The following is a 19,170-nucleotide window of genomic DNA, read 5'->3' as shown; positions in this document are numbered from 1 at the left end:
ATCAGCTTTAGTGATTACAAACGCACTTGAAGGCAATTTACAAACCAGTGACTGAATCAGATTTGACGAAAACCTGTGAAGCCAGCAGAGTGGATTAGTTTTCCATTTAATCAGCAGTAGTTAACGGGTTATGCAACCTGCATACAGAAAGCCTCACTGAACAGGGAGCGTGAACCACTAGACCAGTGTTTTTCAACCTTTTTTTGAGCCGAGGCACACTTTTTTATTTGGAAAAATCTCGAAGCACACCACCACCCGGAAATGTTAAAATGTGAAACTCTGTAGCCTATATTAACAATATAAAGTCATTCTCATCAAAGTTTTATTAACAGGAATTAAGTAAATACAGAAAAAAAGTATTTCGCAATTTCTTTTTTTTTTACTCCCTCAGTGTGAAACCTGGACCTGATGGATGAAGAGCTGAGATCCTGGTTCACATTCTTCCTTTTCAAAAACTTCTCCATCACTGTCACTGACACAGTACTTTGATACAAGATGGTAGCAGGAGGTGGAGATTAACCACACTGACGTCTTTCAGTTTCGATTTCAACGGCAAAGTTCTGTGCTGCCATCTATTGGCGAAGAGTATTTATACATGATTACTCTGCAACACAAATGTTTTTTTAGAAAAAAATGTGAAATTGGATAATTTCCCACGGCACACCCGACTAGATCTCGCAGAAACACCAGTGTGCCGCGGCACAGTGGTTGAAAAACACTGATCTACACCACCAGTCTGTCTGGTTTGAAACGAAAACGGGGTCCTAGGCAGTAATTCTCAAAGACGGTTAATATCCAACATTTAGTCTAAATGTTATTTCCTCTGCGGAACAAGTTTGGAAGCCTAAAAATCAAAATCACAGACATAAGAAGAACCTATTCTAGATGCAGAAGTCGCCTCCGATGCAAGTCTTTGGTTGAGTGTAGAAACATGGGCTGGGATCTTTAAATGCAGATTTACCAAGTCTTAAGATTTAGATATAAAGAGCTCAAACTAAATAGTGACTCATAGTTTCATAAACCAGTTAGTAGTTAGGTTAATATGGCACACACGGAAAATACCAAAAAAAACACAATTTACATTCACTTCTTAAATAAATTTAAATTAAATTGTACTCGCAACACAGGTGGGGATGGATTGGAAAGATACTTTTATTATGAAAAGCCCCCGTTTCAGATTTTGCTCTACATTTGCGTTTGAGGGAAATTGCGCTTTTTACAATAATTTTTTTTTTTACTGTTTGAGGCATTATGTGTTCAATTAAATTGTATTTATGCAGCGCTGAATAAAACATTTACTGCTCCTGGGGCTCAAAGTTAAAAATCGAAGTTCACCTGTTTGTCAGGGAAATCAGATATCGAGTTTGTGCACCGATAATGCAACAGCTATAGGAGAGTTTTATTTCCTTAAAATAGGCTTTACAAAAAAACAACCAACAGCACCTACTAGTGGTCCGACATGGAAACTACATCATTTTCAGTCCATTTTCACCGACAGTTTTCAAAACTTTGGCTTTTAAATGCGAACGTCTTCACTTGAAACGGCAAAAAAAAGGGCGTAAATTGTAAGTACGAGTGAAAATGACACATTTGAAGAAATACCTAGTAGATAAGAGGATTTAATTTCAGTAAAGGGAGCGTTTGTAATTTTGTTACACTTCCACATTTCATGGTTGCTCACATGGACGTTAAAAATTAAATGAGACCTAATGAATTTACCAGAAGACATAGAACGTGTCTTTTCTTTTTTTTTGGGGGGGGGGGGGGTCCCCCGGTTCTCACCGTGCTGCAGTCACGGGGTGAGGGGAGGGAGGAGGAGGGAGGAGGTGGAGGGGGGTGTGAATCCGCAGGACTCACCACGCCTCGGCACGGTGAGTCCGTCAGCCATATTGACTACACCTCTCTCCTCCTCCGTCAGTGGAAGGAGCAGCAGCAGCAGCAGCGGCAGCAGCAGGCTGGCGGAGGAGTCAGCCGCCGCTATCACCCGCGTCCGGGGAGGTGAGACGCTCCTATTTTTAACCCGCGCTGGATATATAAAGTCCCGCTGCTGGGAGGAGGAGGAGGAGGAGGAGGAGGAGGAGGAGGAGGAGAAGGAGAAGGAGAAGGAGGTGGAGGAGGAGGAGAGAGGGTGACAGTTGGACGCAGCCTCAAGAGAGGTGAGTTTGATCGGCTTCATCTCTTCCTTTTAAGCTCCCCCCCAATGAAGCAGGTGGTGGTGGTGGGGGGGTTGTTTCCTCCTCCACCTCCTCCTCCTCCTCCTCCACCGGGCTGGTTAACGGTGCGACTCGCAGGTTTAACGGCGGTGGAGGTGGAGGGAAGCGGAGGGAGGCTTTCTCCACTCACCTCCCCCCGGTTCTCTCACCGACCGGCTTCTTGCACGTTCCGGGACGGGCGGACGGGTGAGTGGACCCGGTGTCAGTTTTAAAGACGCGTTACGCAACAGCAGAGAGAAGAAGAGCGCAGTCTGGGTAATTAGATGCCTGTTCCTCCTTTTTTCTTTTCTTTTTTTTTTAACCGACTGACCTGAAGGTGCTCCTCCATGCACCACCACCCCCACCCCCCCACCCCCCGCTCCCGTCAGCAGGAGAGAGAGTCTCTAACTCCTTTCACACAGTCGTGTTTATGAGCGTGATAATAATTAGATGGAGTTAGTGAGTCCATGAACGCACCACGGCGTCGCAACGTCCACCGGCGGAAACAATGTTTCTTTTTTTTTTTTTACGTCCGTAACTTCTGGAGCCGCCGGCGCGTTTCATCCTGCGACATTGTAGCAAACACTAAGAATCGTTTAAAAATAAATAAATAAATCGATTCGAAGTTGAAATATTCCGTTTGTGTGTTTTTTTGTTTTTTTTTTATATATTAACTTGAGGACCATGAAGTAGCCACGACTCGCGTTCCGTTGTTTTTCTTCCGCTTTGCGTATTATTTACATACTGGAGTTTAAAACCAGACCGCTAACTTTACCTGGTGCCAGATCAACTTTAACCCTCCCCCTCCTCCTCTTCCTCCTCCTCTTCTTCCTCCTCCTCCTCTAACTGGGGTGACTTAACGTGACAAACTTGTTCACCTTTCACAAAGTGTCGGTCCTCATCCCCGAGTACAGTTACAATAGCGCGCGCGCGCGCCCACACATGATGCCTGCCTGGCGGTCCCATCTGGCACAAACAGATGCTCCGCCGGCGTCACGTCACGGTGCTCCGCGGCTCGAGAAGGCCGCCCATTGGCCGACGCCGCCGTTACTCAAATCCCCTCTCCTCGCCGCCGGTGGGCCCCGCCCTCCTCCGGAGCCAAATTACAACTCATTTGAGAGAGAGGCTCGCCGCATCGTGACACGAGATACCTCTGACGGCTGGTTTTAGATTTCTCTCGCGCTGCGCTATTTCTTGTAACCTGTTGAATAATCCCAAATGGCTCCAGAGCGTCGTTTATTTGATCCACGAGCACATAAACCTCGAGTTTTGGTGAAGCAGATGTCTTATCTTTAGTCGTTAAGGGTTTTTTTTTGTGTCGCTTTACAACAGTGATGTCAAGATTATTTTAATCTAGTGGTGTCAAACGTAAGGCCCACAGGAGGCTCCAATCCAGCACGCTGGCCTCATTACTAAAACCTCACGTTGATATGATGTGAATTTATATATTTATATATATATGAGTGTGTGTGTGTATAGCTCATATATCATGACTGTACTAGTGGCGTGGACTTAATCAGTATTTTCTTCAGGTCACATTTGTTTGCAGAACTAATTTCCCAGCAGGGCAGATCGCGACATCACTGTGAAACACTGAGCAGGGACCGTCTCCATGGTAACAGATGTTGATCGCCTTTAAACCTCCTCCATGAGGCGCCTCTCCTGTTTTGTATGGTATTTTTTTTTTTTTTTTTTTTTGGGGTAGTTTCAAGTCAAGCTGCAGAAGCGACTGATGCCAGTCACTTTAATAAAATGAGGTGTTGGATTTCTCCGATGTGAGGCTGCCCCCTAAAGTCCTGGCATATGTATTACATCGCTTTTAGCCATGTTCATAGTGAAGTGTGGACAAAATTTTTTTCAAGAGCGACGGAGATAAAATCGATTGTTTTGGTTCGTGTGGCCGGCGTTGTGATGTTGTGCCCAATGCATTCTGGGTAGTAAAGGAACAATGCTCACTGCGCGAATCAGAAGAAGCAGGAGAAAAACAGAATTGGAAAATATCTCACAGGCAGACGTAGAGTAGAGAAGAGGAAGTAGTGAGGAAGACTCATTGATATCTGGTCTGAAGACTCTATATCGCCATTGTTAGCCACGAGCTAATTAGCCTAGATACAACGGGCTAAAGCGGCAGGATTTCAACTTTCAGTCTGGACCAATCGAGCCGTGCTTCTTCTTCTTCTTTACTTTGTCCCTGGTCAGTGAACGTGAACCAAATGAAGGTGTGAAAAATCTCAATGTGAAAGCCCCCCCCCCCCCCCCCAACATATCTTGGCAGGCTGCTATAGGTATTTCTAACTTCTGCCAACTTAGTCTTCCGCGATGACATCGTCTGCTCGTGAAACACGCCGCCGCCGCTCAGAACAATAGTCGCGTTCCTTCTAATGCTCTCTAATAATTGTGGGCTCCATGTTGGTTGCCGTGGCTTTTCCTCACAGTGATAATTACCCCACTTCAAGTCGGTTCGCTGGGCGTTTTTTTTTTTTTTTCTCAGTGCACTTTGCATGTCATTATGAAAATTACCCCTTGGTGTGAGTGAGTGTGACGCTATTCCTCCCACTATTAGGCCTGTACAATGGCTTCACCTCCAGTCAGCTGGGAACGGCTCCAGGAAGCCCCGACGTTGTGAAAGCACCACATGGTGAAATGAGTCACCTTCTCGTCGTCTCCAGTCCCAACAGGAGAAGTCGTAGCAGATCCTGACACTATCGGATGACACACAGTAATGGCATAAGCTCTTCCCTAACCTATTGAACTGCCGAGAAGTTCACAAAGGAAACCTTTGATTTGACTCGAGAAACAAAGTTATCATTGAAAGTAGGAGAAGGAATTTGCCAAACGTGCTTTGGGTTTGGCAGCAGAAGCCGCATTTAGACGATATTAGATTAGATGTTTCACACACCGGCTGCCACTGTGAGACAGTTTGAAACCGCAGCGTTTGAAATGTTCGTGATGAGTGGAGATGTGACTCGGTAATCGAGTTTAAGCTTATTTTCACCTGCTTTTCTCGTTTTTTTTTTTTTCGTTTTTTTTGCTTATGCTGTGGTCCACTCACCATCAGTATTTTCAGCTTTTAGTGAAAGCATCGCCTCAAAAGCGACTGGAAGAATCAATTATCCAACAGGAAATGCACCCGGGCATCATTCACTGCAGTAGTTCATGCATTCATTATTAAATATAATAGTAATGGATGATAGTTGAAGCAGGAAGTTTCTCTGCACTGCAGAAGATGCTGCAGTGTAACTAAAACTACATTTTGATCAACATCTTTAACTCTTTTAGTTCGAGATTGACTGGATTTATGATTTTTTTTTTTTTCGGTTTTATGGCTGTAAACATGTCCCCCCAAAAAAGTGCAATAAGTGAGAGCTTCTGCTTCTTTCAAGATCCGACCGTTATTTTTTTTCACTATAATGAGAAGCTCATGTGACCAAGTGTGAATGTTGTCTGGTTGGACTGTGGTACTGAGGAAGTCATGGCTGACACCCTAATGGCTAGTAAACGTGCGTAAAGCTCACGGTAGATTCAGGATTTTCGAGATAAATTTTATAAGACGACGGTGCCTGGAGCCACGAGAAACTCAACTACTTGAAAATTTCTTCCACGGAGGAACTTTTCCATAAGGGCGACGTCTGTCAACGTCTGTCAACGTCCGTCAACATCCGTCAACGTCCATGTGCTCCTGTTGTCAGTGTTTACAGCGTATTTTCAAACCGTCGCCGTGTAAAAGCGACACCCTCAACGGGGCTTCAAACTAAAGAGAAAATTCTACTTATGATCCAGAAGCCTCACTATAATCCCATCTCCACCTCTCTCTCTCTCTCTCTCTTGCTTTTTAGCCATTTAATCTCCATTTCTGTTGGTTGTCAGGTTAAAGGAGGAAGCGATTTCAGTTAAAATAAGCAGAACTGACCAACGCCATCGTTTCAGTAATAAGTTCAGAATCCACTTTCAGTTTTCGTCTCGGCATCATATTTGTGGTTTATCATTTCCTGGCGTCCTCCGCGAAGGTACCCTTTGTTCAAACTCACACACAAAAAACAAAAACAAAGTGGGTTGCTTCTAGTAAAACCTCGTCTGCCAGTAAACCAGCTGGTATCGTTTCCTGCTGTCGGTGACCTCTTCAACTACAAGTGACGCTTGAGATGAAAGGAAAGGAGACGGGTTAAAACAACAAGTAGGAAGTGAAAGTGATTCGTAAAACAAACGATGACACTCGTGTTTTTAGTAAAAAAAAATTAAATGACTTTAACGACTCGTTAAGTAACAAATGTTCCAGGCTGTGTAAAGAGACTCACTATTGATTTTACCAAATCATTTCAGCTTTGAACATGATGGGTTATAATTTATGCATATTTGCATATATCTGGAAGAATGCCGTGTTTCGGATTTAATAAAGCTCCTGGTCAGTGTGAACTTTTGTTCACAGCCGGCGCTGTCGTTGGTGAAGGTGGAATAAAAACCAATAAAATCCAAAGCGTGATCATTTAAAATTTAAATTCACGACTTGACGTAAAACAAATGTTTCTGGACTTTGGGAGGAGAAAAACCCATATGTTCATAGAGAAAAGCTCTAAACTGCACAGAAAGGTCTTTGAAATGCGCTTTGATCTTGGGAGACAAAAGGAAAAACTCAACACGTCTATCTATTTCTCAAAACTTTATAAAGTGCTGCAAATTTATAGCTCCGATGAAGTTTAGAAGAAAAAAAACAGAACTTAGTCAAAAGCTGAAGATCAAAATATGCCAAAAAAAAAAAAATCATTTTCTTCCAATAAATGCAAATTAGACCGGCCAGCTTTACCTTGCATATTATAAAAAAAAAACAAAAAAAAAAAAAAACTAGAACGCTTCCGAAATCATACATTCTGACCAGAACTAATAATATTTAATTGGCAAAACATTGATATTGTTGTGTGTAAAAGAGAAGCAGCCAATTTTCTCATTATAAAGCCGAGTTTGTCAAACTCATTCCCGGGCCCGTCCACCGTTTCAAGTAACGGCACCGGGTTCCAGGGTGGGCAAATTGGGCTGCTTTCTGACTTATGTGGCCTCATGTTTGACAAAAAAAGAAACCCAGATCCCCCCAAAAAAACCCAGTACCGCTTTGGTAGAACCTGCAAATGTATGTGAAACACATCAGTGCACTGTTGGACTGAAGGATTGTGTGAAAAGCCCGGAGCCTTTCCAATCCATTACATTTATATAGGTTCAGGTTCACGGTCGCCTCGCTGAATGGAGGAAAAGCTGCTGTGAGAAAACGCGAAGAAAAAATAAAATAAAAAGTCAAAAAGCCTTTTCTTTCAATCCAAAGGAACGACGCTCAACACTTTATATTCTTTTAATGCAATTACGCCACGTCAGCCTGCACCAATCTCCCGCCTGCAGGTATATGGGTCAAGTCCAGCTTTGCATTCTTATGTCGTCTTCTCCCTCCGACTTGGCCTCTCCTCCTCCTCCTCCTCCTCCTCCTCTCATCACTGCACTTTTTCTCCTCCTCGGCGATTAATGAGAAATGGAAAGACCCGGCTGATAAACCCGGCATATCGTGCAGCTTTGATTAACCGGGGCAGCTTTAAATTTGAGCCATCTTCGCGCAACGTCGATCCAACTGACAACCTTTTTGTCTCGGCAAAGTATTTCTGCTCGGATGCGTTTATAGCCCCGGGGAAGGCGGCCGCTTCCGCCTGCAGGGGCTCACTTTTGAACACTTTGACGTATATTCAGGCCTCCCGTACCGTCAGGATTTGGCCGCCGACCGGCAGGACGCTCCCCGGCGGTCACACATCAAAGAGAAACTCCCCAAACACCGAACGGATATCCACCACGATCCGTGATTATACAATCTGCACGCTCGCTCTGAAAACGTCTTGATATATTCAAAAGATGTAGAAAGTCCCTTTTTTTTTTCCCTCTCTCTCGTGAAAATAACGAATGAAGTCTTCTGACCTACTTTGACTGAAGCGAACACCTTCAGCTCAGAAACCGATTGAAACCGTTCAGTTAAGATGAAAGATGTGACTGTTACTTTTAAAGACGGAGGAAAATGGGGACGAGTGAACGAGTTTGACGGTGACGTCGGCCAGAGCGCCGGCAGAGCCATGGACGACCAGACCTCATGTCGTTTGATCTGACTGTCGCTCAAAACTGCTGCAGGAGGTCAAAGGTCACGCTTGTTCTCCAGAAAAGCAGCCAGAATACACGTCGTAATCCGATGGCTGATGGGGTGTCTCTTTATAAAACTCCTGAAAATCCTTGATATATTTTTTCTATTTGAAGAAAAGAGCTCGATCGGGTGGGATCGCGAGAGTTGTGTCGAGAGTGCAGACTCGGCAAATATCTAGATTTTTCTGAGAGCTGTCCAGATTTGCGTCCGTTCTACACCCGACTTCAACTGGGGAGATCTTTGCCACGACACAATAGACGAGTGGGTCATCGGCGAAAAAAAAAATCAATGTAGGGCCATCGATTTAATCGTTTTATGGAATTTGTTGCTAAAAAATTATGTATATTCTGCAAATTTGAGTTGTTTTTATTTCTTCAATCCACTTTTTCGGCATTTCTCGCACTCCCTTCCACCACTCCTCGTGGGTTTCCGTCATTGCTTTTGCATTTTTTTTTACTTTAAAACCCCTTGGTTAAAGCTTGAATTTGTTGAATGCCAGAGCCTCATTTACTTTTTTATTTTGGAATTATTTCTATGCATTTTAGCTCTGGGGACAATCGCAGCAATACGGTTTTACTTTTGACGATATATCTCACGCCTGCAGTCATTTTTAAATGCATTGAGAGAGAGAAAAAAAAATCGGAAACTCAAATGTTTCTTTAAAAAAAAACATCCAAATCTCCCCGTGCAGTGGAAACGAGGCTCACGTGGCCCTTGACCTGAAATGTGTTCAAGGGCCTTTCTGTATGCCAACGACTCCAAACAAGAAGATTCCATGATGTTGAGGAAACAATCATCAGTCTGGTTTCGCCGTTGTTGATGTTTGACTTTGATTAAAATGCAGCTAATTGAGCTTAAAATGACCCAATTTTGTTTCCTACTCTTTTTCTGTGTGTCTGTTGTGATCGTTTTAACACTGAATTTGAAAAGATGGATTATCTTTCTTGACTCGCGGCCACACCAGTTGCTGTTTGTGCCCCCCCCCCCCCCCCCCCCCCCAGGGTTGTGATTCCCCCCCCCTCACCGACACTTGAGAAAAGTCTATTTCAGGCCCGACTCATCACGGCGGTCTGGAACCGGTGGGACACCTCGCCGGCTGCTCTCTCTTTCATTTCACCGTTTAATCGTTTTAGGTAACGAGACGTTCCAGATAAGATGGCGCTGTTTGGATAACCGCTGCCGTCGCCGCGGCGACAAGCCATAAGCAATGTCACGCGAACAGCGAGAGAAGCCGCCTTCCTCCGCCGGCCCTCGATGCGGCGCCGGTTTTCAGGCCAGGACCTACATCCACCGGCCCCAACTTCATCTCTGGAGAATTTCCTCCTCCTCCTCCTCCTCCTCCTCCTCTGCTCTGACTCTCCCCTGTATTAGTTTCTCCACTTGACTTCCTAATGACTGTTTTACTCGCGGGAGCCTCTTAGCTGGAGTTTAACCTCGTCTGTGCTTTGAACATAACAAAGCTCCGTCGTGGCATAAATAGGCTTTGACCGATTACCGAGGTTTACGCCTGGAATCGGACCTAATTGTCACTTTGTCGTCGGTTGCTGTTTTCGGGGGGGGGAGATGCTGCGAGACGCCCGTCAAAACTTTTAACTCTTTGTGGGATTGGGCTGCACGTGTGACGTGAAGCTTGTTAAAGCTGGAGAAAATATGATCTTTAATAAAGAAATGAAGTAAAACATCAGACTGAGGATAAACTTCACTTATATATTTCATTTTAACTGCTCAGATGACTTTACACCAGGGGTGTCAAACATGCGGCCCGGGGGCCAGAAGCGGCCCGCCAGAGGATCTAATCCGGCCCGCCATGTGATTTTTTATTTTTTTTTAAGTATAAATATGAAAACTGACAGAGGCTGATCTAAAAACACTAGATTGGCAAAAATGACATTGAAAACCGCCCTTGGTCAGAATTTGACCCCCCAACATTAATGCATCAGTGGAGGTCACATAACGCAACGCCTTTCAGAATAAAACAACGAGTCCAATTTATGTGAAGTGATACTTTAGACACGTAAACTCAATGTGAACGCTCCTGCTGTGGCGACTTGCTTCAAACTCCTGGTTTTAAATCACGTTATTTATCCGAGACCACGTTCTACTGACCATCCTGCCGTTGGCATTACATTTTTTTTAATTTCTGTGCTTTTCAGGCGCCGGAGGCCCAGAGAGCGGCGGGAAGACGGAGGACGACTTCTTTTCGTTTCATCGGCAGCGGGGGACGGGCGGCGAGCGGAGAAAGATGCCGAAACCGGTGCGTTTTTTTTTTTTTTGATTCACGATCCCATGAACGGAGACGATGCTTGTCTTGGCCATGACTCGTTTCACAAGCTGAGCATTTGTCAACAACGGCAGCGGGGGAAACGCATCGTTTGTGCGCTTTTTGTCGGGGGAAAAGGTTTTCGCTGTGACGTTTAGAAAACGACAAAGGCGAAAAACTCTGAAAATGATGTAGTTTCCTTTTTGGGCCACTAGTGGGTGCTGTTTGTTGTTTTTTTTGTAATGGAAACCACACACGCATGCAGCTAACGATAAGTGGGCGAACGCTGATATTCTAGTGGACAGACGACCAAGTTGGATTGTTGATACAGCGACTGTCAACTATTATTAGTATCCGTTTCCATGGAGACAGAGTCGGAGTGTTTTCGAAAAGTGGCATTTTTGGATTATAATCGCTGGACTTTTTTTAACTAATGTTTCTTATGATGAAACCTGGAAGGGCTCAATTTTTTTATTTTTTATTTTTTCCCCAACCAGAAAATTTCACCCGTTCCCATGGAGACGAAGTCAGCGTTTTCAAAAAGTAGCTTTCAGTGGCTGCAAGCATCATTGCTGCGTAAACTGACCCCCCCCGAAGTGTTGATGAAAGTTTTCAGGTGTTGGCGTAACGGTTTCCAATTCCTTGTGTTGCGCCGACGCCGCTCTCTCTCTCGCGCCGCTGTGTTTTTGTTACGCGAGTCCAGAGAGTTGCAGGAGTGCACAGAGAAACAAAAAAACAACATGCACAGACTCTCACAGAAGCGCAACAGTCGGCCGCTCTGCGTTTGTGCCTTTCAAGCAGGAAGGACGGATCCACAAAGAGCCGCTTTCTCTGCTCTATTTTTAGACCTGAAGGACGCTGGCAGCTTTCATGTTGCGCTGAAACCAACACACACACACTGCGATTGCACTGCAGCTTAAATAATAGGATTATGCTCCTGACGCTTTTGGAGCCACACACACACACACACACACACACCTTTTCATAACGCATCACCTTTATTGTATTTGAATTTTTGAATTCTACTTCAAAACCGATAAGTTCTTTACATACGTTGTTTCCTTTAACCGTCAGTCAGATCAAAGGGGAAATGGAAATCGGACTGATTTTCTTATTTAATGCAGGACTATAAACCGTGGTGAAGTCTCGCTGGGTGCCTGCACAGGCTGCTCGCCCGGTAGTAGAAGCGATTGCACCTCGTCCCGGGTCCATCAATCTCAGTAATGGGGAATTAAGGCCGGTTCCTGGAAAGAGGCTGAATAATTGCCGGGGAAAACGACGAGCGGGACGATGGAATAAAGTGTTAACGTTGTTTATGAAAAGCAAAGATGAGTTTCTGCGATGTTTTCTAAACCTTAAAAACGTCTAATCAACCGGAAGGTGCAGGGTTTAGAATTTGAATGAATCCACTTCCAGGTAGTCGTCAGTTATTTGTTTAACATTTAGTCAGCAGGTTAACTTAAGTTCACTGCTTTCAATGTGTAGTTTTGTACTTTTATTTATAGGTGTTTATACATATCAAATGACTATTTATCCATCCTATCATCCAAATCTAATTCATCATGACTCTTTCCTTTATTGGGCTCTTGTTTTATCATTAGATTGATGTTCATTGACATTTGTCTGTTTTGCCAAATTGAGAAAACTTAAACGGACTATTAAAAAGACACGGCAGTAATAATAAGATAATACTTTATTCATCTCACAAGTGGAAAAATGTACAGTGTTATAGCAGCAAAACCAGATAGTAGAAAAACTATAAATAACTATGAATCACACAGTGGAAAAACAAAATTTGATAAAAGTATAGTAAGAGAAAGTATTAAAAAAAAAAATCAAAAGAGCCAGTAGCTTAAAGATGCAAGTCTGTATAGCCTGTATATAAGGATTATATAAATTATTATTGCAATGCAATCAAGTTGGAATAAAAAAAATACAAATATAATCAGGTGTCAATGAAAATTTCTCCTTCAGACACGAAACTTATCAAACAAGTTTAAAAAATGATGAGCCTCGGCAGTGATTTTTCTCTCCTTTTGCACCCTAATTAAAAGCGTTGCCGTCGTTTTTTAGATCGTCGTCCTTCAGTGGCCTCAGGCACGTACAAGTACAGAAGAAATGCCTGCTTTACGTCGTGAAATGAGGACGTTTGAGGAAACATTTGGCGTGTGGTCCGACGCTCCAGACGAAGCAAAAGAGAAAGTTGACCTCAGATTATCCCTCCAGGGGAAGGACGCACACACACACACACACAAAAAAAAAAAGGACTCACAAAGGGACGAGGGAGGATTTGGGGGCAGAGGACTGAGTGACGGGCACTTTGTTCCCATCAAGTCCAGGGGAAAAACGACACCCTGGAGGGGAAACTCCCACTCCGGTTACATTCGGCTGCACTTTGACATTAAGCCTCGCCGTTTGGTGGTAAAGCCCCCCCACACCACCACCCCCCCCCCCACTTTACTTCATATGTTCTCTTGTGTTATTCTGTAGAAAGTGCTTAAATGTCACATTGGATTAAAAGCTCATAGTGGAGTCCCCCCCCCCCCCCCCCCCCCCCGCAGGCGTCGCCTCGTCCCAAACCGAACCCATAAGATAGAATGTAATGTTGCATCAGGTGACGACGACAATACCTAAAGTGTTTTTGTTGTGTTCGGCCACGCGGAAGCAGCCGGGTCGGATTTTGGGAAATGGTCTCCGCGCGTTAAATTAAAGAGGTCACGAAGTGGTCTCGTCTTTTCCTGCCGTTCTACTGTCATACATCTCATCGTTTGGCCCCGGGGGAGTTGAATGAACTCGTTTTTTTTTTTTTTATTATTGGTTAAGTCGACACAGACACAACAGAACAATTTCCTCTTGAGCGGGCAGGAGCGGGGAAATAGTGCCGTAGAAACCTCCGTTTGTATGTGTGATGGAAATTTCTATATTTTTTGCGGGAAAAAAAACAACAGTTATGAGAAAGAATTGCGACGGTAGAATCGCTGGACCATCAGTTGACCTCAATTCTGCTCAAATATAACGAATCCCCTGATAAACAACCAGCACGGCGCAACGTCCTTCTATCCCGCTCCATGTTTACTCTGGTGACGATGATCAAAACGGTAATAATTCATATTTCACATTAAATAAATATTAGTTTTACTCTAAAAAAACAAAAAACAAATTGGATCAGTTGGAGACTCATTTCCTCACATGCACCAGATACTGAGTGGGCCTATATTAATATACGACGAAGCAGGACGACTAAAAAGGGCTGGAATGTTTACGTCGCGCCGTTTCCTGCTCCCACGTGTGCGCGGTCGAATACGTTTTTTTTTTTAAAAACACTCCACTCCAGTGACACAGTGCTTCCCTGTTTAAGAGTAATGATGTGGCTGTGGCTCCCAGAGAGGGTTGGCTATGGTCTGAATCCAGCGTCGGTGTTGAAAAGTGAAGTGTAATTATATATCGGCGGACAAAGAAACAACTTTGAATATCTCTCGCTGTCAAACATGAGGTCGGGGAGCCAAAACTGTCCTGCAGGAGGCGCCAATCCGACCAAAACCTACAAGAAAATTGGACATTTCACTGTATTTTGCCGCAGAATGTTGCATTAAAGGGCTAAGTTATCCAGATTTTCTTCACTTTCACATGGGTCTCTGTCCAAAAACGTTGTATTCAAAGTTTAATGCCCCCAAATCCAGCTTTTTCTTTGATTTTCCCTCCATTTGAATATTGGATCATAGGAGCTGCATTCAGAATCTGCTGTGTCTGTGTGAGCTGGACTGGCTCCGCCCACACATGCCCATCTATGGGAAGAAGAGGAAGTACTTCCTCTCGTGGTGCCATGTGCCAGAGCAGAGCTGCCTGATAGGGGGAGGAGCCTACCTTGATTGTGATTGGCTGAACCCCCGATGACACTCTATAGGGTTTGATTACTGATTGGCTGGTTGGAGCAACACACTTTTTAAAAACAAACGATCCAGTGAGAGAGAGAGAGGACACACTTTCTTCACTTCTGGGATGTCGTTCCAGGTATGGGGACGATTATTATTGTTGGATAAACCTTTAGAAAGTTAATTTTGCATAACATCACACCTTTAAAATCGCCTTTATCTCGAGGTTGGAGTCATTTTCAGTAGTAATTGTTTGATTTTGGGAATTTTTGTGAAAACAGTTTTATACTCTGCAACAAAGAAAAACTGTCATGGTTTAAATTTAAAGGTTATTAGGGCACTTATTTTCCCGGTCCAACCCACCGGAGATGATATTAAGCTGAATCTGTCCGTTGAACTAAAACGTGATCGAGAGAGGGAGAATAACCTGAGACTTTATTTTAGCATTTCCATGCTGCGATGCGAGTCTCATTATAAACCCCCGAAAACGACCTTTAGGCTCCTTTTGCGAGAAGATAATTGTGAAGTGCAGAAGTGAAGAGCAGCACGGTGCACATCCCGGAGGCTGGAAGGTTGTTTTGGTTTCCATTAAAGGTGAATTGATTTCCAATGCTGTGTGTGTTTGGAGACGTTTTACACACTGCAGTGTGTGTGTGTGTGTGTGTGTGTGTGTGTGTGTGTGTGTGTGTGTGTGTGTGTGTGTGTGTGTGTGTGTGTGTGTGTGTGTGTGTGTGTGTGTGTGTGGGAACGAACCAGCCTGTTCATTCAGGGTGTGAGATGCGGTGGGCCGTCATGCATTATTGATGTATGGCTGCGTTTTGCACATGTTGCCCCTCGTGGCGGCGGTTTTCCCCCGGGGGGCTCGGGGCTGACGGAGGGCGGAGGAGGGCGGAGGAGGGCGGAGGCTGGAGGCTTTAAATATTTCAGAGGGCCGTTTTCATTTATATAATGGGGAATTATCCAAGTCACTAAATCTAATTAGAGGTGGGGTGTGAAGTTCAGCACCTCTCTTATCGCCCGGCTGAACGTATTTATTGTTTTAGGACAAATGTCAAATCAGTCGTACGAGATCACGAACAGGAAAGTAAAAACACTGACAGAAATTATCATTTTTATTTGGATTTCTGTAGATTTTTGGCTCATTTCTTCAGTTCCACGTCAAGAAAATGCCAATTCTATAGGCTATAATGTTTATAAATACATTGGAAATGCCTCATGGGACGCCCTGGGGTGGGGGGCGAGGCTTTAAGCTGGGCCTCATCACATTGTTTCAGCTTTGGGCTTCATGAAAGCTTTTTTGACTGATTGGGAGGAAATCCCTCGACTAAAATCCAAAATATGGTAAATTGCTTCACGCTGGAGGAGTTGTCGCTTATGTCACAGTGGTGAAATGAGAAATCGCACTTCTCTTCTCATATAGTGCAGCTCAGTTCGAATATTTTGATGCAGTTTGATTTGATTGGTTATTTTTTTTTTTTTTTTTTTTTGCAAGAAATTGCAGGAATTGACAAAAATCACATTTTCATATTTACACCTTATGTCACAAACTGCTTCTGGCCTTAATGTTTGCTGCAAATCGTAAACATACCAAAGATTATATTTCAGGCAATTCATCATCGATCGATTCAAAATCAATAATTTGCATGATTATCGACATGTATTTGCAGCAAATTTAGTTGTTTGAAAAAAAAAGTCAGGTATTAAGGAGTTAATATGTCAATTGTACCAGATTTGAAGAAAAACGTCTATTTAAACATCAGCTTTTAAGTCCTAAAAGAGAAAATAGGGCAGCACAATAGATTGAAAATGTATCTAATAAATATATTAAAAAAAGATATATTCAATAAAAAATAGAATTACATTTAACTAAATGAAATGCAATTATTTCCATATGCTGTGCAGTCATGCAAATTTCAGTTGACAATGAAATGTGTAAATATGAATGAAAAGTATAATAAATCAGGATTTATTTATTTATTTATTTATTTTCACAAATTATATCGAGTTGAAAGTGTTATATCTATTGAATTCAATTTCAAAATGTAATTTAGTTTTCATGTTGGTTGTGTTTGTAACGAAACCACAAACACAGCAGAGAACAATCTAAACGTTAACAATGTCCGTACACGGAACCATATTCTGGTGGACAGACGACCGAGTTGGATTGTTATTACGGTGACTGTCAAAATAAAAGTCCCAGGAGAACATGGACTGGGTGTCAGGACACCACGGAGGAAGCATTGTTTAGTTTTTTCCCCCTACGGTCGTGGTGTGCGTGCGCAGTCGCAGCATTTTCAGTTTTCCAAAAAGTTTTCAGTGTCTCTGAGCACCGTTGTCATGGAAACGCCCCAAAAGGCTTGCGTTTTCACTTTTAAATGAAGCCTTGGGGGGGCGAGAGAAGAGAAAAAAGAACGACGTCATTCAGGGAGAACAAAACACAAACACACACAAAACTCTTCATCACATTTCCTGATATCTTGTAGACACAGAAGAGTTGTTTGGAAACAAAAGAGGCGAATGTTGAGTTGATGATGAGGAGGAAGAGGAGGAGGAAGAGGAGGAAGAGGAGAGGTGAGGAAAGAGGCTCATGGCCCCGGTCGCCTTTAAAGCCTCTGTTAACCAGCTTAGCAGGCAGCGGCTTGTAATCGTGGCCGTCTGAGTCTCCCGCAAACGGTGGACAGGTTGGGCTGCGTGTCGGGAACGCTCCGTTACCGTGGAAACGGAGGCTAGGGCAACTTTTTTTGGAAAACATTTTGACTCTGGAAACGAACCTTTTTTTTAAAAAACGCTCCCTTTCCATGGAAACAATGGGGGAAAATGCACGTTTTCAGAAATGCCCTGTTACCGTGGAAACGGAGGAGTTTTGAAAACACTCAGACGAATGTGGTAAAAACGCAACTTTTCAGACATACTCGGTTACCGTGGAAACGGATGAAAAGGAAACTTTTTGGAGACGCTCCATCTCCACGTAAAGGGGAGGAAATGCAACTCTTTTAAAAACAAAAAGCAACTTTTCCTCCATAGTGTCAGTCCATATTCTCCCGAGACTTTTATTTTGACAGTCACTGTGACAACAATCCAACTCCGTCGTCTGTCCGCTAGAATGTATGATTAATGTTTATAGCTGATCGTTCTCTGCTGCATGTGTGTGGTTTCATTACTAAAACGATCAACCGCACCAACTTTAAACGTGTAACGGGCATCGTTTTCAAAACGCCGCTGTGTAGACGCAAAACTTTTCTGAAACGCTCGAGCTGAGAGACGAGCGAGGCAGCAGCGACGACAATGAAGTACAAGCGAGTCAGTGGTGCTGAAGATTTGCACAATAATGTTCTGTGCTGGATTTTCTCCCCCTTCGTCTGCGCCAGAAGGTGCTAATGGGTTTCTCGCCTGACCGTGACTTGTCACGTTCAAGTGGCGTTTTGTGACGGCGGCGAACTCGACGAGCTGTTTTTGGCCCGTCGTCCACATGAGGCGTGTTTTAGAAGTGTGAAAACACATCGGGTTTTTTTTTTTTAAAACACGGATCCCAGAGTGGGCAAATTTTAAAACGTAGGCAAAAATTAGCATCTGTGGAAAAAAAGATGACGTAATCCCCCCCCCCTCCCCCGCCGCCGCGGTCCGTGATGTCATCAAATAACCACAACAATTGGGGACAACAAGCTTGTGGCCATAGATCTATAGAACTAGAATTATATAGAGGATTATGCGCAAGAATCTACTTCTAAAGATCTATGTACTCCGTCTTCTTCTGCGTTTTTTGTTGTTTGGTGAGTCACAGCGCCCCTAAAGGCCTGGCATGTGTACTACATGCCCTGAAGCCTCGTGGATGGAGGTTTTTTTTTTTTTTGGGAGAAGGCCGGAGAGAAAAAAAGATTGTTTTTCTCGTCGTGTAGATGGAGCCTACGTTTTTTATGGACAAAAAAAACAAAATTCGAGATCTAAGACAAGTACTTGGCCTTGAAAAGTTTCCCGTCTTCATCCCATAAATATTTAATATTTTAAGCTTTCCGTCGTCAGCAGCCAAAATCCTCAGTGAGGAAATTTTCGTCCAAGTTGCTCTCGCTCTCGGCCGTTTTCCCAAATCCGAATTTTTTTTTTGGTGTTTTCAATCCCGCCTTTGTTTGCGCGGGATGATTCGTGACCCGCGGTGAACCGTCCATGTTTGTCTCGTCCCTTTACAAAGTCTCAGCTGGGATTAGCTCCGGGTGTCGCCGTCCAGTCAGACCCAATCAGAATCACCCAGAGCCGACAAATAACAAATAACAAGCGAGCCAACGGGCGGAATCCAGATTCACCACTTCATTCACGAGCCACGACGCTCAGCTCGGACGCTCCTTGGCGCCATTTAAAAACTGAATTAAACTGGATTCCCAAGAGCAGCTCAAAGAAAAGGTTTATTTAAAAGAGATCAGTGGCTGCGTATTTGTATTATTCGTATTTTTTATTTATTTATTTTTTATTGATACAACTGGAAACTTAAAAAAAATAAAAATAAACATTTTAACCCTCTTTAGGACAAGTGATGGTAGCAGTTGTATAATAAATACTTCAATTGTTAAGCCAAAGCATCTGCTCTTTCTCGTCACGTCAGCATTTCGCTTTAATATAGTAATTCTGAAAAATCATGTAAATATATATATTTTTTAGCAGTTTTTTGTTTTGTTTTTTGGCGGTCAAACC

The 19,170-nt window shown here is 43.5% G+C and overlaps 1 protein-coding gene across 1 annotated transcript in view; it reads left to right on the top strand.

The window, feature by feature from the left end:
* Positions 1-2,071: 2,071 nt before the first annotated feature.
* Positions 2,072-19,170, top strand: part of LOC308131113 (radixin) — a 36,977-nt gene continuing 19,878 nt past the window's right edge. The window contains exons 1-2 of the mRNA XM_080497717.1: positions 2,072-2,156; positions 10,509-10,609. Coding sequence (XP_080353843.1) covers positions 10,598-10,609 — 12 coding nt within the window. The 5' untranslated portion in view covers positions 2,072-2,156; positions 10,509-10,597. The remainder of the gene's footprint in view (positions 2,157-10,508; positions 10,610-19,170) is intronic.

The sequence above is a fragment of the Blennius ocellaris genome (assembly GCF_963422515.1).
Source record: "Blennius ocellaris genome assembly, chromosome: 6".
Lineage (NCBI taxonomy): Eukaryota > Metazoa > Chordata > Actinopteri > Blenniiformes > Blenniidae > Blennius > Blennius ocellaris.
The sequence above is the reverse complement of the archived record's forward strand: the minus strand, read 5'-3'. Positions and strand labels throughout refer to the sequence as shown.